The 17,440-nt window shown below is 44.5% G+C and overlaps 1 protein-coding gene across 1 annotated transcript in view; it reads left to right on the top strand.

The window, feature by feature from the left end:
* The first annotated feature begins 230 nt into the window (after window positions 1-230).
* LOC134564874 (connector enhancer of kinase suppressor of ras 2-like) overlaps window positions 231-17,440 on the top strand; it is a 297,517-nt gene continuing 280,307 nt past the window's right edge. Inside the window, exon 1 of the mRNA XM_063424148.1 lies at window positions 231-304. Coding sequence (XP_063280218.1) covers window positions 235-304 — 70 coding nt within the window. The 5' untranslated portion in view covers window positions 231-234. The remainder of the gene's footprint in view (window positions 305-17,440) is intronic.

Below are 17,440 nucleotides of genomic sequence, written 5' to 3'. Positions count from 1 at the left end.
TTCCTGGCTTGGTGCTCCGGGTGTTGCAGGCTGTGTGCAGTGGGGGAGGTGCCAGAGCTGATCAAGCAGTGTAATTTTATACATTACTGAATCAGTGCAGGAGGAACCTGGAGGGACAAAGCATCATCTCTTTGAACTGCACTGTAAAATCCGACAGCTCTTGTAGCCCAGCCATGCTCTGATACAATTTTTCTCTCCTTTTCCCTCCAATATTGGTGTGAATGATAAAGTGATATGATGATGGCTCTCGTTATGGAACCTATTAGCAAGTGGACGCCCAAGCAAGTAGTGGATTGGATGAAAGGTAGGATCGTTTATTGCCGTGTATTGTCTGTACTTAGGATCCTGGCAATTTGCATCTGTGCTCTCGCATTCTTTGTTTTGGGAAGAGTTTATTCAGTTCTGATCATCCCTGTGCTGCTTTGCCCGGTAGCTGTTAGAGACAAGGCTGAGGAGAGGCTGCTTGAGCTGTGCTGTGGGAATTGCTGCCGACAACGGAGTGGGGATCAACTGCATTTGTTGGACAATGCAGACAGAAAGCGGTTGTGTCTCACGGCTCCATTATGCCTCGCACAGGGTAACGTCGGGATGTTTGGCTGCTTTAAATTTGCCCTCATTAGGTCTGGTTTGCTCATATCGGGTGATCTGATGCAGTGGCTGTACAGCGCTTGCCTGTAGTTTTGGGTACCACAAGGAGCACCAGGAGCCGGGGGCTGGACTGAGGCATCCTGCTCCTTCAGGGATGTGTCCTGCCCTGTCCAGGCTGCCCAGCCGCGTGTCCGAGGCTCCGCGTCCGCGACAGCCGTGGGAAGGCGCAGGGCTGAGCACGGTTCCGCGGGAAAACCCGCCGGGATAACTTGACAGGAATGATGGATTTCCCTGCACGTTCGCAGTTTCACAACACAGCCGTCAGCTGTAACATGTTTTGCCTGACAATGCTCGGCTGTGATGCAAACAGACCGGGATAGGTGGGAGGGAGAGGGATTGTTCTGGTGATAAGTGATTTAAATTTCTCCGGAGTGGGGGGGAGAATGTGTTCCCACAGTGGGATGCATTAGTGTTGTTATACAGTGCTTCTGATGAGCTGTCTGTCTTTGAGACAAATAATTCCTGCCACGGGGGATCTCTGTTATATAAGAAGAGGTGCAAATTTGGGGTGTAGGTTACTCATGGAAATGATTCCTGTAACGTGATGACTGAAATTATGGGAGGGTTGAATTGGATGCCCACTCAAATGTCCTTAAAGCTTTCAAAGCATTCTCATTAATAAGGGAATGGTTCTGATCTCATTTTGCTAAGCTACATCTCCACACTTCGCTGAAATTGGGCTGTTTTGGTGCTCATCAGACAAGCTGCCATCATCAGCTAATTATTCTTTTACAAGCACAGTCTTGTGAAGCAAACGATGTCTAGGGGAATGCATGTACTTTGTTTCTCAGGTGTTTGGGAACTCGGGGTAATTGGGAGGGCTTAAGTAGGTCATTAGGATGTATCCTAAACTTTTCGATATAGGATTGATTCCCAGGCTCCAATGTCATTAGGTGACATCAAATCTTAATGTATTTGCAGAATTTTCTGATCCACAGCTTCATTCTCAGCACATAAAAGAGTTAAAAAGTGGACAGATCACTCTGCTATTTTAACTCCTTACTTGAATTATAATGTAAATTAACTGTCAAAGTGTGTAGAATACTTGTTGCTAAATTTAAAATTACTTCCTGCTACTTTTTTATCCTTTCTGATGCAAACTAATTACATCTTGGGGAACAGTAATCCATGATGTGCAGTGGAGGAAGGTCTAACAAGCAGCAGGTTTTTAAATGTCTGGAGTTGCCTGACAGTTGGATTTCCATGCCAGACTGCACAGTGCACCATCCACAGGGATATCTGGAGTAGGCATCACTGTCAATGCCGTGCCTCGGTGTTCAAGCATAAAGATAACGCAATGAACACTAAAGTATTCACGTTGATATTTTCCTTGGTAATGTGAGCTGCACATCCACAAACAGGAAAGTTGCACATTTGTCCATTTTCCCCATGTTAATATTACAAGCCTCCTTTTTATCCCAGCATTTACCTTTGCAGATGCATTGTTCAGTTGCAGCCAAAGACCTAACCCATGCAAATGGCAGACCAGAGTCAGTTTAAAACTACTTGTAACTAACTTACTTTGCAAAAATTGCCCAAGTGTGGCCACTGTTTGCCTGTAATTTCCATGTGTTGTGTAGCTCAGCTCTGTTGGCTACAGTCACTTTGCTAAATCCATGTGCCAGGGAGGTTGAAGGTCTGCACAGGCAGAGTTTTTCAGTGATAAGGTAGTTTTTATGTAGTTCTTCTATTCTAAAAGGTCACTTCTTTCACAGCATTAAAAGATAAATTAAAGACACTTTCAAAAAATTACCACTTTAGGAATGAGTATTATCTTGACTGTAGATAGCAACATGTTAATAAACAATGGAACAAATATTGCCACTGTAATATACCTTTGGGGGGCTTTAAATATGTAGACAAATAGTTTTATTTGTGGAGATTGTAAATTATATTTCACCAGGAAATGATGGCAACACGCTTTTAAAACTTGCATTTATCATATCCCTTGAAGCCATTAGAACTTCTAAAATATGTTAGCAAAGCTCATGTTTTGAAACTAACTAGCAGTGAGTACCAGAAGCATCAAATAACTGTAGAGATGGAAGGAAGCCACGAAAATGATGTTAATGGTTTGAGACCCAGGTCCCCAAAATGTGTCCTGGTTACAGCATCCGATGAGAGCAGTAGCTGCAGCCTGAGCCCCCTCCAAGAGGAGACACCCTTCTGTTCTTTTCCTTTAGGAAATGTTACTTGCCAAAAAAGTAAAAATTGGTAGGCTTTAAGGAACATTGTAATGACAAGTTGGCATCTTGTATTTATCCACAGTTCCTTTCTCAGGAACTCACTCAATTGGAATTCAATTAGAGAACTGCATCTGATGGTGTGGACAACCTGAAAAGGCCATGCAAGTCTGGAGAAATTGATTCCTGAGGCTCTCAGAGGTTCTAGAAGTTAAAACTCCAGATACTTTTGTTTTAAAGAAATTGTCTTTATATACAAAAATATTTTGTAAAGTTTAGCAGATACAGCAGAAGGCACTGTGGTTAAAAGGGAAGGTTCCAAAGGAACCGACAACATTAATTGGGAAGGTATTTTTAACAACAGTTTAGTCAGTATTCTTTTTTGTCCCCCAAATTTTCCAAAATTTTAAACATCTCCAAATGGTTTTCAGGTGTTTCCCCTTGTATACAGCCTTTTCTTACATAACTTACCTGTTTTCCTGGGGATGTGTACTATGGACCCAAAAGGTACTTTAAGAAAAACCTTTGCCTTGCTCAGATTCCATGGTAGCCCCACTGGAAAACAAACTTTACCCATAAAGCTCCCCAGTACCTTCAGGGTCAGAGTGGTTTCTAGCTGGTCAGTTTTCCGTGGATTAGGTTTAGCATATTAATGTGAGTAAATGGCAAACTGTCCTCCAAGATGTGCATCTGGAATGCTTTACCTGGAGATTTTTGTTGCTTCTTGGTGCAGGAACTCCCTGTGAAACTCAGGGACACTTTGCAGGTTATCAGTGAACACTCCAATCCCAAATGCCTCTATTTTAGCATGCACTGACCAGGGGGCCCTGTACAGAATCTGGGATGCAGAGGGGAGCTAGCATGTCTTACTGAATTAACAAAAGCGTGAGAGTTTGTGTTTCCATTGGAGGCAAAATCTGAAGGGAATTCTCTGTATTTTACAACCAAGAGCATTGGAGATGTACTTCCTAAGGGGAGCAGCTTACAAGTAGGTCATTTAAAATGTGAACTCATTTACAGGGAAGTGACACGTCTGTCCAAATAAGTACTCACTTTTCAAAGCAGTTCAAGGAAATGTAATGAAATACAATGCAATGAAAATACAGCTGTGACTTTCAGCGAATGCAGTGTTATTGAACAGCTGAAAATTAAAATGGGAAACCAGCTATTCCTTAAGTGCCTGTAATAACTCCACACAGAGTCTGTGATTCAAAGTCCAGGGGACTGACAGGTTTGTTTGCCAAAGCAGCCTGCAGTGGAGGTTTCTCTCCTAATAAATGGTTGGCTGTAGATACTCATTTCACAACTGCGAGCCATTTTTTCCTCTTTAAATCTAGAATTTCTGCACCCTCAACAGGAGATGTAGACATAAATAAAAATTAATTCAGTTGGTAAGCTTGCCGCAGCTGATCCTGACAATAAGAGAGGAACTCAGGAGACATTTTCTGGGTTGTGAACAGATCCGAGCAGGAGGCAGGAAGTCCTACAGTTTATTTACAAAAGAAACTTATATACACCTCCTATAATGTCCATCCATTGGAGGGTTATATTCCCACCTTTCAATCCCATTGGCCAAACTAACTGTCCGTTACCTTTCCTCCTCCCATCTAGAAATATGTAAACAAGGAAAGAGCAAAACATGGCCAATGTTTACATTAACAAACGTGAGAGAGGCTGCATATTCTCTTTCAATATGAGCACTTGACACACAGGAAAATGCTCATGGCAACATCTCACCCTTTTAAGTATATTAAAAAAGAAAACAGAAAAAGAAAAATGAACAATAATGTTACAGGAAAAAAGAGAAAGAAAAAAAACCAAAAACCTGTGTAAAGTTCACCGACCTTCATTTAGGTAACGGTGTGAGGGCTACACATTGGTCTGATTCTGCCTTTGCTACCCAGGGTTTCACCCTGAACCCCTTGCAATAACCTGCTCAAAATATCTCGAGCATAGTCTAACATAATTTAACCAACAACCCTCATATTTTTAAATTTTTATAAGATACAAGGGAATATACGGTGCAAAAGGCAGGAGCATTCCAAGAAAAATTAACCACTCAATTCAAAATTCTGACCCCCAAAAGTTCTGTCCCAAAACCACAACCCCAACAACATGCCCTTTCCCCACAGAGGTCGAATGGCTACAGTACATAAAACTGAACCATAGCAAACAGTTCCTCTGAGTCCATGATTAACAGTCCACTGGCTCTAACAGCATCACAGTGCTCCAATCAGTCCTTGTCCAGCAGCTCCACAGGATCCAAAGTCTCTATGGAGGCCATATAGGAAAAGAGAGGATGCCAGTCCGTGTCCATGTTAATCAGATCTCAAAGAGGCTTCTGTGATGGGTGGCACTAGGGTGGCACAGGGTTTCAGGATCAAACAGGATCAGTCCAATGCACCTGAGGCAGCTCAGCAGACTTTCAGTGGCCTTCCTGGCAAAGACCCCATAACCTGAGGATAGAGAACTTAGAAAACACAAATTGAGCAATTGAATTTCTCTCAAAGAATGCATGATATATAGGATGTGGACGTAGAAACCCACTGCAAGGTCCAGAGAAAACTGACCATCGCTATGTGGCAACATCAACACTTCCAACACTTGAGATGATGGCTATAAACCAGCCAGAGAATTTTTCTCTTGTTCTAGAGCTTGGGAAACTGTTTCGTTCCCCTGATGTCTTCTTTTTCTTCGCCTCTGAGTTTTCAGGCTTGGCAAGGGCTCGGCATGACCCACTGCTTTGCATATTTCTGCAGTATGGTCTGGACCCCCACATTGTGCGCAGAAAAACAAGGGAGTCACTTTCTGTGCCTCCTTTTCCTGTTCTCCACTAGCCTGAATATCTGCCTGTGTCTTATGTTCCTTATTCTGCCCCATATCAGCCAGCTGTGGAGCAGCCGTCAGGGCAGGCACCATATAATCACAGGTGTTCAGAACTGCACAGGTCTGGATCATTTCCAGGACATTAGAAGTCTCTGGAATGGTTTCCAGGAGCCTCTGGCAAGCAGAATTAGCATGGCTTCTTGCTAATTGCTCTACCAAAATATTTCTCAAAATGCTATCCCTGACTCTCGTCTTTAAAAAATTCATCAGACGCGATATAAATTTATGAAAAGCTTCCTCTGGCTTCTGTGCTATGTCTGAGAAGTCTTGCTTTGGGGAGAAGGATAACTTGGTTTTTATCAATGCACATATCCCTATGTATCTGCACGAATCTAAGACAGTGCGAGAAAGGCCAGTTTGCACATCAGGGCAAACATATTGACTCATCCCCATAAGTAGGTCAGCTCCGACCCCAAACAAGGGATCGTCTCGAGGCAGGTGGCTATTTCTGACAGCCATTTCTCCAGCTAGGAATTTCCAACTTGTCTCAAAGGTAAAAACCTGTTGAGGTTCAAACATCACTGTTGCAAAACCTCTTATTACATAAGGAAAGATCAGATTCTCAAATTCTGCACTGATCCATTGAATTGCCTCAGTGAAGCTTGTATTATTTTTTGCCATGTCTCTTAATAAGGGAAGCAGAACTGCCCACGATGAAGCATCGTGGCTATGATGCTGTGGAACCAAGCCCACAGGTCCCTGAACTGGCTCAGGCAAAGCTGCATCTTCAGGCAGCAGCTCCGTTAGCTTAGCAGCCTGATTCGGCTGGGATATCGGACTAGAAACCTCATCTGATTTCATGACAGGAAAAGCGCGCATATCAGACAACGCTTTCGCCCCGTTATCATCCCCCACTGCCGACTCGACCCCGCTGGGAGGGCGGGCGGGGGATAGTAACACACTCACCCTCCGCTCTGAGCGGGGGGTGTTGGGCATGGGGGCGTGGCCGATGGGCCACTGCTCTCAGCTCCTGCTCGGTCAGCTGATGGGTCGGTGGGCGGGGCCAGAGCCGGCGGCAGCTCTGCGGTGTCAGCGCTCAGCCCCCCCCCCCCCCCCTCTGAACGGGGGAGGCGCGCGGCGGGGCCACGCGGCGGCGCGGGGGGGCTGCCCGGCGCGGGGGGCGGCGGGACAGGACCCGCGCGCCGCAGCCAGCGGGGGGCGGGGACAGGGCGGGGCGGACGCACAGCGAGGACCGCGGCAGGGGGCGGCGCTGGCAGCACTGGGGGCGGCACGGGCGGCGTGCACAGCGCGGGGGGATCGGCCGGCAGCCCCCCCCGCTGGAGCGCGCGCGGCACGGCGGACCCCGCGGCGCCGGCGGGCGGTGGCGGCTCCGCCGCGGGCACAGCCGGTGGCCCCCCCCGCTCCCCGCGGGGAGGCCGAGGTGGTGCGGGCGACGTGCGCGGCGCGGCAGACCCCGCGGCCGCGGGGGGCGGGGGCCGGGGCGGCGCAGGGGCCGCCCCTGCCGGGCTCCTGCTCTGGAGCGCACGCGGCGCGGGGGGCGGCGGCGCGGGGGGCGGAGGGGCGGGGAATTCGGCTGGCGGCCCCCCCCGCTCCTCGCGGGGGGCCCCGCTGCACGGCCTGGCCGGGGCGGGGCGGCACCGCGCTGCGGGGTGGGACGCAGAGAACCCGCCCCGGCAGCGGCGGGGGGCGGTCAGCAGCCACCGCGAGCGGCGGGGAGGAGTCAGCAGCCACCGCGAGCGGCGGCGGGGACCCCGCGCGCGGCTGGGCTCGCGAGGGGCGGGGCGCGGCGCTGACGGAGCGGAGGCGGCTGCCCGGGGCGGCGATCCCCCGCGCTCGGCGCGGGGCCAGATGCCGAGCGCTCCGCCCCCTCAGCACCCCAGCTCCCTGAGCACCCAGCCGCGCGGGAAGCGGACCGAAAAAAGCTTCACAGCCCTTCCAAAAACCCCGCTGGGCGCGCCCAACCCCCGACATGGGGGCTGGGATCTCCTGCATCGGCTCTAACCCTGCATCAGAGCAATCCTCGTCGTCAAAAGCGACGGAGCTCGCAGGGGAAGTTCTGCTATGTGTCGAAAACCCAGAATCAACTTCAAAATCTTCTCCAGCCTCTTTTAAAAGCAAGAAAACTTTCGCCCATTCTCCCAAAAGAGCACTTGCTCTCATATCTCCGTCCAGGACGGATGAAAAAAGCCTTTTCCCCAGGGTTTTCCACGGCCCAATATAAAGTGCATTTCCAGCACTACAAAAAATTCCATGGGCTTCTCCCCAGGCATAGAGTTCTCTTACATGAGTCCTCGTCAGGTCAGCGTCACGGGACATCAAAAGGGTCTGGAACAGTTCCAACAGAAGTTTCTTCTCTGAGAACATGGTGGGTTTCTTGCAGCTTGTGGAAGACAGTTGTTTTTTTTTTTTCTTCTTTTTTTCTTGTCTCACTAGCTTGCCACCTAACCACGGTGAGGCGCCAGATGCCGCAGCTGATCCTGACGATAAGAGAGGAACTCAGAAGACATTTTCTGGGTTGTGAGCAGATCAGGGCAGGAGGCAGGAAGTCCTCCAGTTTATTTACAAAAGAAACTTATATACACCTCCTATAATGTCCATCCATTGGAGGGTTATATTCCCACCTTTCGATCCCATTGGCCAAACTAACTGTCGATTACCTTTCCTCCTCCCATCTAGAAATATGTAAACAAGGAAAGACAGTTAGCAAAACATGGCCAATGTTTACATTAACAAACGTGAGAGAGGCTGCATATTCTCTTTCAATATGAGCACTTGACACACAGGAAAAAGCTCATGGCAACAGTAAACTGATTAACTGTGCTGCACTGATCCTGTGCAGAATAATTATATGTTTAGCTGAAGGTTTTCCTTAGCATGTAATTCCCTGATTTCAGGCTGGCTCATAAAAGAGAAAGGCAGGGAGGGAGTGGAGAGCAGGGAAGCTGATGATGTGAGAGGACTTGTTAACATTCACATCACTCCAGGCTCTGGCAAAACCCTCTCCCTCTTCCTCTGCTTCCCATTAGATCACTACCTGTGCTGGAGCAGTGTGTCACAGCCAGAGAGCCTCCTCTCCTTGCAGGACATCATATTTAACAGATCTCAGAATGTGCTGGAAACACAGCTGAATATTATGATCCACTGCCAAAGCAGCCCTGTAGGTGCTGAGCTGGGTGATGCTTGGCTTTCTTGACCCCCCTTCCTGACCTCAGAATCCCATACTGCAGGAACACAATTCCAAGAGATACAATTTGAAACCAGAGTTGATAACTGAGGTCATCCCTTATATAGAAAAATGTAGGTTTTATGGTATTTTTTCAGCTCTTTCTGAAGACAAATAGGTTTGGGAGAGATCTGAGCCACAAATGCAGAATTAGCGTTCAGTTTCCAAGCTGTTCTAAAGTAAAGGTTTCACCGTTTTCCTTCTGCTCTCACCGATTGTACAGCTGAAACAAAAAATTGCTGTTGTGGCTCCTCCTTGGATTCCTGTGTTCCACTGGCACCACATTTCCAGTTGTCTCTAGGAAGTCACTGAATCAGAATTGGCTGCAATTCCTCCCCGATTTCTCTCACAAGTTTTGGACTTTTAACGCTTCTTAGTAACGAATTTTGTGAACAACTTTGAGTGCTGTAAACTGCTTGCTTTTAAAGGGTCAGCAGAGCCCACCTCAGAGTTGACAGCTTTGCAATATAAGTGCTAAAGGTCAGATTTCAAGGAACAGGTTCCCCATATTCTGCACAGTTAAGTGTTGGAATAAGCCATCCAGGCAGGTTGGGCCATTCCCTTTGTAGGGGGTTTTGAATACAACTGAGAAGATCTCCAGCATCCTCCTGGAAGTGTTTCTGTGCTCAGCCTGTCCCCAGCAGAGTGACCTAATGTCTTCTCAAGGCTTCTACCAACTCAGACAAGACCTTGGGATGGTTTCTTGCATGGGAATCAGCCTCATCTTTGAAATGTGAAAAGTCCCAAAGAGATTATAGCTCTGGCTTTCTCCTGGATATTTCACAGTTTATATTTCCCAGAATAATCATGGGAGATGATGTCCAAATGTCTAAAGCTCACGAGTCTTCCTGCTGTGTTTCACAAGAACAGCAGCAGAGCTGCTGGTCATCAGAGCTGCAGCCCCAGAAGCAAACCCAGACCTGCTCCACTTCCACCAACATTCCCAAAAGGCCCATTCCTCCCTGCCCCAGAGGTCAAGGTAGCAAACAGAGCTCAGAAGACTGGCAGGATTACCAAGAGCCAGTGCCCTCAAGGGTTTCACTGTTACCACTTCTCATTCAGTTTGTGCACCACTGGCAGCCTGGAGGGACAAAAAAAACACTTTGCTGAGCCCATGGCTTCAGTTTTCATCCTCTCAGTAACTGCAGCCGTGGTTGGGGTCATTGCCAGCTGGCCCACAGCAAAATTTAGTACAAAGACCTCCCTAAATCAAGTCTATCTCTAATACTCTATAGAAATTATTTTGGCTGAGGTATTTCTGCATCCATATCACTATTACCTCATCTTCACTAACTCCACTTTGAGGACCAATTAGAAACTGGTCTATATATCTTCTTCTATAGCACTATCTCCATAAAAAATTTCAGCAACATTCAGCAATTTAATGTTCAATTACAGAACACTAAGGAGAGATTTTAATTGCCTATTGTCAAGAGATTTCAATTGTTCGTTTCTGTCACACTGGGAAATTCCCTTAGTTATACCAAAAACAACTTTGTAGTTTACAGAGGGGAAAAAGCCTCTCAAAGCAGAGAAAAAACCCCTTGAAATTTGTATTTGTATCATGTGGTTGGAGGGAACAGGTAGAGTAAGAGAAGTTCAGAACTAACAGAGTTTAGAATATTCACTACTTGAATGTCACATAAAAAGAAGTGACTCCAGTTAAGACAGTAGCTCAGCAATGCTGTTCTTGCAGAAATAAATCCTGGAGAATGAAGCTAGTGAATAACCCATCAAAAATGTAACAAATAATTACCTGACTAATAAAGATAAATTAGAATAATAGACAGAAAATTTCCACCTAGGATAGAAAGAAAAAAAGATAAACTTTACAGATAAGTTAAAAAAAATCAAAATTTTATCAGGAAAATGGAGGAAAACCCTTCTCAAGGCTTTCATAAGTGGACTTAAAAGCATTAGGGAATCTGCTAAGGAAGCCATCACCTGCTGAAGGATACAGTGAGACATCATATTAACTATTTCTTGTTTATCTGAAAATTCTCAGGCCAAATTATCAATGCCTTTTGTGGCAGTAGCAATCATTATTTGCATATCAGCAATGAGGCAATGCTTTAACTAGAAACCAAATTGTTCAAATGATCCTTCAGTGAAAATGTTTTATTTCAATCTGTGAATCATTCCAAGAGCCATCAATATCACTCCGCATGTGGAAAGGAGTTTTCTATTCCTCATTTACTGTGGATGGCTCTTTGTGTGTCCCCCACCACATTTTATTTGTCTGAAGGTAGTTCTATAGTTTCTTCATTAAGAAGGTCTACTCTGGTATCAAACCAGCAGAGATTCTTCATAAAGCCTTTTTTATATTTCCATTTTCTTTTATGATCAACTTTTACAATAAAAGGATGTTGGTAGATGAGGATTCCTGACTTTTGGAATGAGTTAATTCCACATAACCTTTGACATTTTATCAAAGGGGTTTAAATATCCCATTATGAGTTTGACAGTTCTCCATGTCAGCACATCCAGGCTGGAATTCCAAGTGAACCAAAGCTGTCCAGTTCTTCTGTGCAATATCAGCCTGCCAGGACTCACTCTTTGATTTCCTTTCACCTTCCAATGTCATACTTGATTTGAATTGCTGAAATTCTCATCAAATTATTCTTTCAAATCTCACTAATATCCCATCTTTCCAGGGGAAAATGATAGACAATATTTCATTTTTTTTGCCTGCAAACTGGCAGGTTGTCACATAAAAGGACAAAATTAAACCTTACAGCACAATGTTAAAGCCATCCTGGAACAGTCTCTGTTTGTCCCCATCATGAAATAACCAACAGTGGCAGAAGAACAGAAAAATATAAATTGCACCTTGGTTAACCCTAGTAGGCATTCATGCCTGATAATGAAATTACTATCAATTTTGAGCAGTTCAAAATATCCCAGAATAATTTATATTTGACTATCACACCATCACTCATTCTTCTGGAGCCACTGTCTTTCTCTACTCCACAGTTACCATCCCAAAAACATGGTAATGAAGCCCCATGACTAAGCATTCCCAAAATGATAACAGAATTTGCATAACTGAGATTTGGTGCAGAGAAAACCCTCAAATTTCTCAGAAGAAAAAATAAAGCACCATGCAGTGGATATGTTAACATATTGGCCAAGTACAGTTTGAAACAGGAACTGTGATTCTTTGGAGAGTTAAAATTAATCAGGGTCTCTAAAAAACATCCAAGAAGAACAGAGGAGTTTGAAGGTAAGATTATTTCATATTATTTTGATCAGAAAGGCATTTTACCACTTCCTGTAGGCAAGGTTTTTTGGCAAATAATCTTGATTTGCCTATCAGGATGATCAGTTATGGTCTTAGATAAATTCACATGATGCCTCCAAAGTACTGGAAATTGTGCCTTTGGAAAAACTGTTCTCTTCCTTAATCTCCTGTAATAATCGTAGGAATGGGACATTAACTGACATTTTTCCTGAAGAACTAGGAATTCCATAGTGAAAAGAACAGGGCATATGCCTTTATTAATATTCAGCTCTTTATTAAAGTCATCAGCAGGATTGCAGAGTCCGACTGGAGTTCTTCACGCTGCTGTGGTAATCCAAATTAGCAGGTGCTGTTGCAGTTCTTCACTCAGCTGCTCGCAGTAGGTGCCGAGTCCTTGTCTCCACAGAAACAGCTAGAAGCTCTCTCTGGTCAACCATCAGAGGGCAGAGCGGTAAGGGGTCTGTCACTGGAGTCCAGCATAGCAGATGTCAGCTCTTTTCCCTCAGGGTAAACCTCGAGGGTTTCCCGCTGTCTCTCTCAGTCACTTCAGCTAGCCAGCTCCCATTCCATTCAGACTCCTCATAGGTCATGGGTGTGGGAAATATGGTTATTTAATTCATGTTTTATAAATAATTATAGATTGGGAACTGTGATATATATTATATAAAGATATGTATGTGTCTGCTCAACCCGCACGTTTCACGAACTTCTGGAAAGCACCTCCCTTATCTTCCGGGTTCCAAAAATGGAAGGTGAGAACGACTTGCTCCTGCCTACGTGCAGCTCAGCTCATCGGGACTCGCAACGGTCAAACGCTACACCGGTCATCACACACCTCTACGGCAGTTACTCAAAGCAAGGACTAACTCTGGACATTAGCATTTGAATGTGCCCAGGGACCCTTTCGGGATTTAATGTAAATAAAGTTAATGGTCGATGATTAGAGAAACAATGGGAGGAAAGTTGCCGAGGGGGAAACTAAGTGTATTTAAGTTGGGTCTTTAGGTGGGCAAGTTTGTGAACCCAGCTAGAGGCACTGGCTGCCAGGTCCTGTGTCCCTGAGGTCACCCTTGACTCTGCTTTTCCCGGGAGAACTTCGGTCAAGTAAGTTTGCTGTTCGTGGGGTTCGTATTGTTTTGTTTTTATTGTTTGAAATTGTTATAATTTGGTTCTAAATTTTGTGATTTGAATATTAATAAACCAAACTATTGAATTTGGCAATAAATTTGTCCTGGCGTTTATAACAATGGGGAATCTTCAAACCAAGCCAGGGAGTGCGTCCACTTCTTCCGTGGCCAGGGCACCCTCTAATTCTCCTCTTTTGCATCTGGCTTCTCATCTTGGGGTGCAATTTCTCTAAAAAACCCTCCCAGGATTCACAGGGTCGGTTTTATTTGCATATACAAATGCATATGTATTTGTCCCTGTCGCAGCAGAGGTATCCCTGCTGAAAAGGTAGTTACAACGAACAATGACCAGGCAATCTAGGCAGGAGCCTCTCCTTTTCACATTTTAATGAGGTAGGAGAATGCCACAGCCCTGCCCCCCTCCCAGGGCCACAGCAGCAAACACCGGCAGTTTTTTTGTTTTTGTTTTTGGTTTTTTTTTTTAGCCCTCATACTCACTGGGAATTCGTTCATAACAATAGTATTTACAGTTGGGGTGCACTGTGATCTATGTTGTTTTCAATCCCAAGGACTGTCAATACCCCTTGCACCATAAAACACAACAAGAAGAGCATTTTTTGGTTTTAAACTTTCTGCAATATGTGTCCTAAAGTTGGCTGAGGTTAAGCTCATTTTAGTGAACCTCATACACAGGTAAACCTGGCCCAAAAGTCAGTCTGGTGAGAGACAGAGGGACAGCTCTGAAAATAAATCCACTCTTGCAGAGCAGAATCCTTGATACAGAAGTGTCAGTACCTCCTGCAGGCTGGTTGCACTGATTAAGGTAATAAAACTGATCAAGCAGCTTAATTAGGAAATATTCTTGAGGGACACTTTAGATCACAGTGCAGTCATGCACTGGTATAGTCTCTTTTTTTTTTGTTTTGTTTTAAAATTTGTGGGGATCTACCAAGGGTTGTCTTGATAGAACCAATTTTAACTAGCAAAGAAGCAGAGTTTGTTAAAGCAGGATTTGTTAAAGCCAGCCTCATTTCCAACCTCCATTATTGTGAAAAACGTGAGATGATTAATTCATGTTCTTATGATAAACTGGAAAATTATAAAGCTGTATAAATTTATATCAGGTAAAAGTCTGTTTCAGGAGGTTTCTGCAGCAGATAGTGAAACTGACCACCCTGAAAATCAGGCGTCTCCATTCAGAAGGGAACAAAAGACTTTGCAGCCTTCTCAAGTATTGGGAGGGGACCTGTTGAGATGAGCCGGTATCAGCAACTCACACCTCGGGAGCCACCTTCACAGACCATCAAGCAATATTACCCATATCTCGAACATTCATCAACTATAAGGATCCATAAAAACTGAATATTAACACATGGACTTGGGAGGGGAGCTATTTTTCAATCCGACCGGAGACGAATTTGGGTTTGAATAGCTAACCAAGAAACAAAGGGAAGTATGGGGAAATATTGCCAGAGGCAGAATAAAGAGTATAAAAACCAAGCCTCGAACATGGCAAATTCGTGAACCCAGCTTGATACACCGACTGCCAGGTTCTGTGTCTCTGGGGTCACCCTTGGCTCAACTTTTCCCGGGAGAAATTCTGTCAAGTAAGTGTCGCTGTTTGTGGGGTTCGTATTGTTTTGTTTTTATTGTTTAAAATTGTTATAATTTGATTCTAAATTTTGTGATTTGAATTTTAATAAACCAAATTATTGAATTTGGCAATAAATTTGTCCTGGCGTTTATAACAATTATATTCTGTTATAAATGCGTAGCCAATCTAATTAATAAAAATGAATTTTATTAATAATTTACAAAAAAAAAATTTGGAAACAAAATTTGCAAAAATGAAAAAGCCACAAAGTCAGTGTCGAGCCCGGGGTCGGCACTGGGTGAACCTAGCTTCGGCCTCTATTGCACTGTAGCTTCCCTGTTCACAATTTCAGTCCCAGCAGGGTCAGTTTATATACAGTTTTGGCCAGACAGGGCATTTCTTCATACTTCTTTGTCCTTTTCCCACTCTTTTTCCATATTCATGAAATTCTGTAGAGAAGAGATGAATACTTGATTGATTTCGGGGAATCTTGTATTGGGATGCACACCCCGATGATGAAGTCTAGATACATATCAAGGGATAATTGTCGGTCGTTGTAGGGTCCATCTCTGGAGTGGGCTTATCTCTTCTCGTAGTCACCCTCCTTTCTGTTGTAAATCATGGTCCTTGCCCAAGTTTCAAGCAAGGGCGTTCACAGTTCTTAATCCTTTTACTTTATTTCCAAGCCCAGGTGACTGCTACTGTATTCCTCCTAAAACACGGCTGAATTCATACCATCGATACATCATATTACACAAACATGAATGCTTACACATTTATATTGCATGAACACAAATTACATCATATATTACATCTTCCATTTTGCCTCTTTGCAATTCCTGTTTCCCAGTCCTGTGTTTTTACTTGTTGGTTTGGCTCTAAAAATCAATAAATGCTTATAGATGAGGAGGATACCAACAGGAGTTGAAACAAAATCTCCCTAGAAATCCTAGAAACTGGAAAAAGACATGGTAGTCTGTGACTGCTATGGACAAATGATGCAATGACTTGTGATAAAAGATACAGAGGCAAATAGGCAACTGAAATTTTATTTAATTAAACAAGGACATTTAGTGCCAGGACAGGGGGAATGGCTTTAAGCCGAAGGAAAGAAGATTTAAATGGGATATTGGGAAGGAATTCCTGGCTGTGAAGGTGGGGAGGCCCTGGCACAGGTTGCCCAGAGAAGCTTTGGCTGCCCCATCCCTGGCAGTGTCCAAGGCCAGGTTGGACAGGGCTTGGAGCAACCTGGGATAGTGGAAGGTGTCCCTGCCCATGGCAGGGGGTGGGGTGGGATGAACTTTAAGGTCCCTTCCAACCCAAATCATTTTGGGATTCTGTGATTCTATGAAAGTGAAAAGCAATGTTTATGTACAGATGCGCTGACATTGGTTTGCAGAACATGGAATTGGAAATGGATACGTTGATGTAAAGGTAAATATGGGATTTACAGTTCAGAAACTGATAATTTTTCTAAATCTGTATTAAACCAAGTCATCATGGTGGTATTTCCATTTTTACCCTGATCAAAGTGCGTGGTATTGTGATCCAAACATATTTCAGCAGACTGGGCTGATGGAAAGCAGTCAAAATGCTTTGAAGAACAAAAAGTTGTGGCCTCCTCCCCTCCTAAAGACCCTGGCAAGAGGAGTGCATTGCCTGTTCTCACTGTATGGAGTAGTTCACTCCTGTTTTAATGGACAACCACATTCCAGTCTGTGCTGCATTTCAGGAAGGGATGACATTGTCTGTGTGCAGCTTTTGCAAGTGAGTCCAGAGCTGCTGAGATGAGAGGCACTGGGTAAAGGGCAGGATCATTGTAATAAATGACATGAAATAATTCGTGTTGTTATAAATGCCAATCAGATATTCCAATTTTAATAATAATTTGGTTTATTAATAACAAATCAAATCACAGAATTTCGATAACCCACCAACAGCGGAAAAAACTTGACAGTTTTCCCGGGAAATGTCAAGGGTGAACCGTGAGATACAGGGTTTGGCAGCCTGCTATCTCCCCCAGCGGTTCACAAATTAGCCCAGTTCGGGGCTCGGTTCTTATACACTATTCCGCCCCCGGCAATATTTCCCATTGTTTCCCCACCAACTATACAAATCCGGGAGTTGCCTCGACCAAGCAAAAAGAGTTCTTTTTCCCAGTTCAAATGTTCATGTCCAATTTCAATAGATCCTTATAGTTGATGAGTGGTCGGGATATCGAAGATGTGGCTTGATGGTCTGCGAAGCTGGCACCCAAGGTGTGAGTTGCTGGTGCCAGCTTATCTCCGGGGTCCCCTCCCTGGTGCTTGGGCAGCTGCGGGCTTTCCCGGAAAATCCCTTTGTTCTCTTATGAATGGAGGCACAGGCAGTCTCAGGGCTGTGAGTTTAACCATCTGCTGCAAAATCTCTTAAAACATAAACTTCTACCTGACATCACTTTATATAACTTTATAAATTTCTAATTTATCATAAGAACATGAATTAACCATCTATGTTTATAACAGTGTTTATTGTGTTTATAAAATATAATTTAAGAAAGGTTCTGTAAAAATGAGAAAGCCGGTCAGGCTTGAGACA

Source organism: Prinia subflava (genome assembly GCF_021018805.1).
Source record: "Prinia subflava isolate CZ2003 ecotype Zambia chromosome W unlocalized genomic scaffold, Cam_Psub_1.2 scaffold_22_NEW, whole genome shotgun sequence".
NCBI lineage: Eukaryota > Metazoa > Chordata > Aves > Passeriformes > Cisticolidae > Prinia > Prinia subflava.
This window is presented reverse-complemented; position numbering and strand designations above follow the sequence as displayed.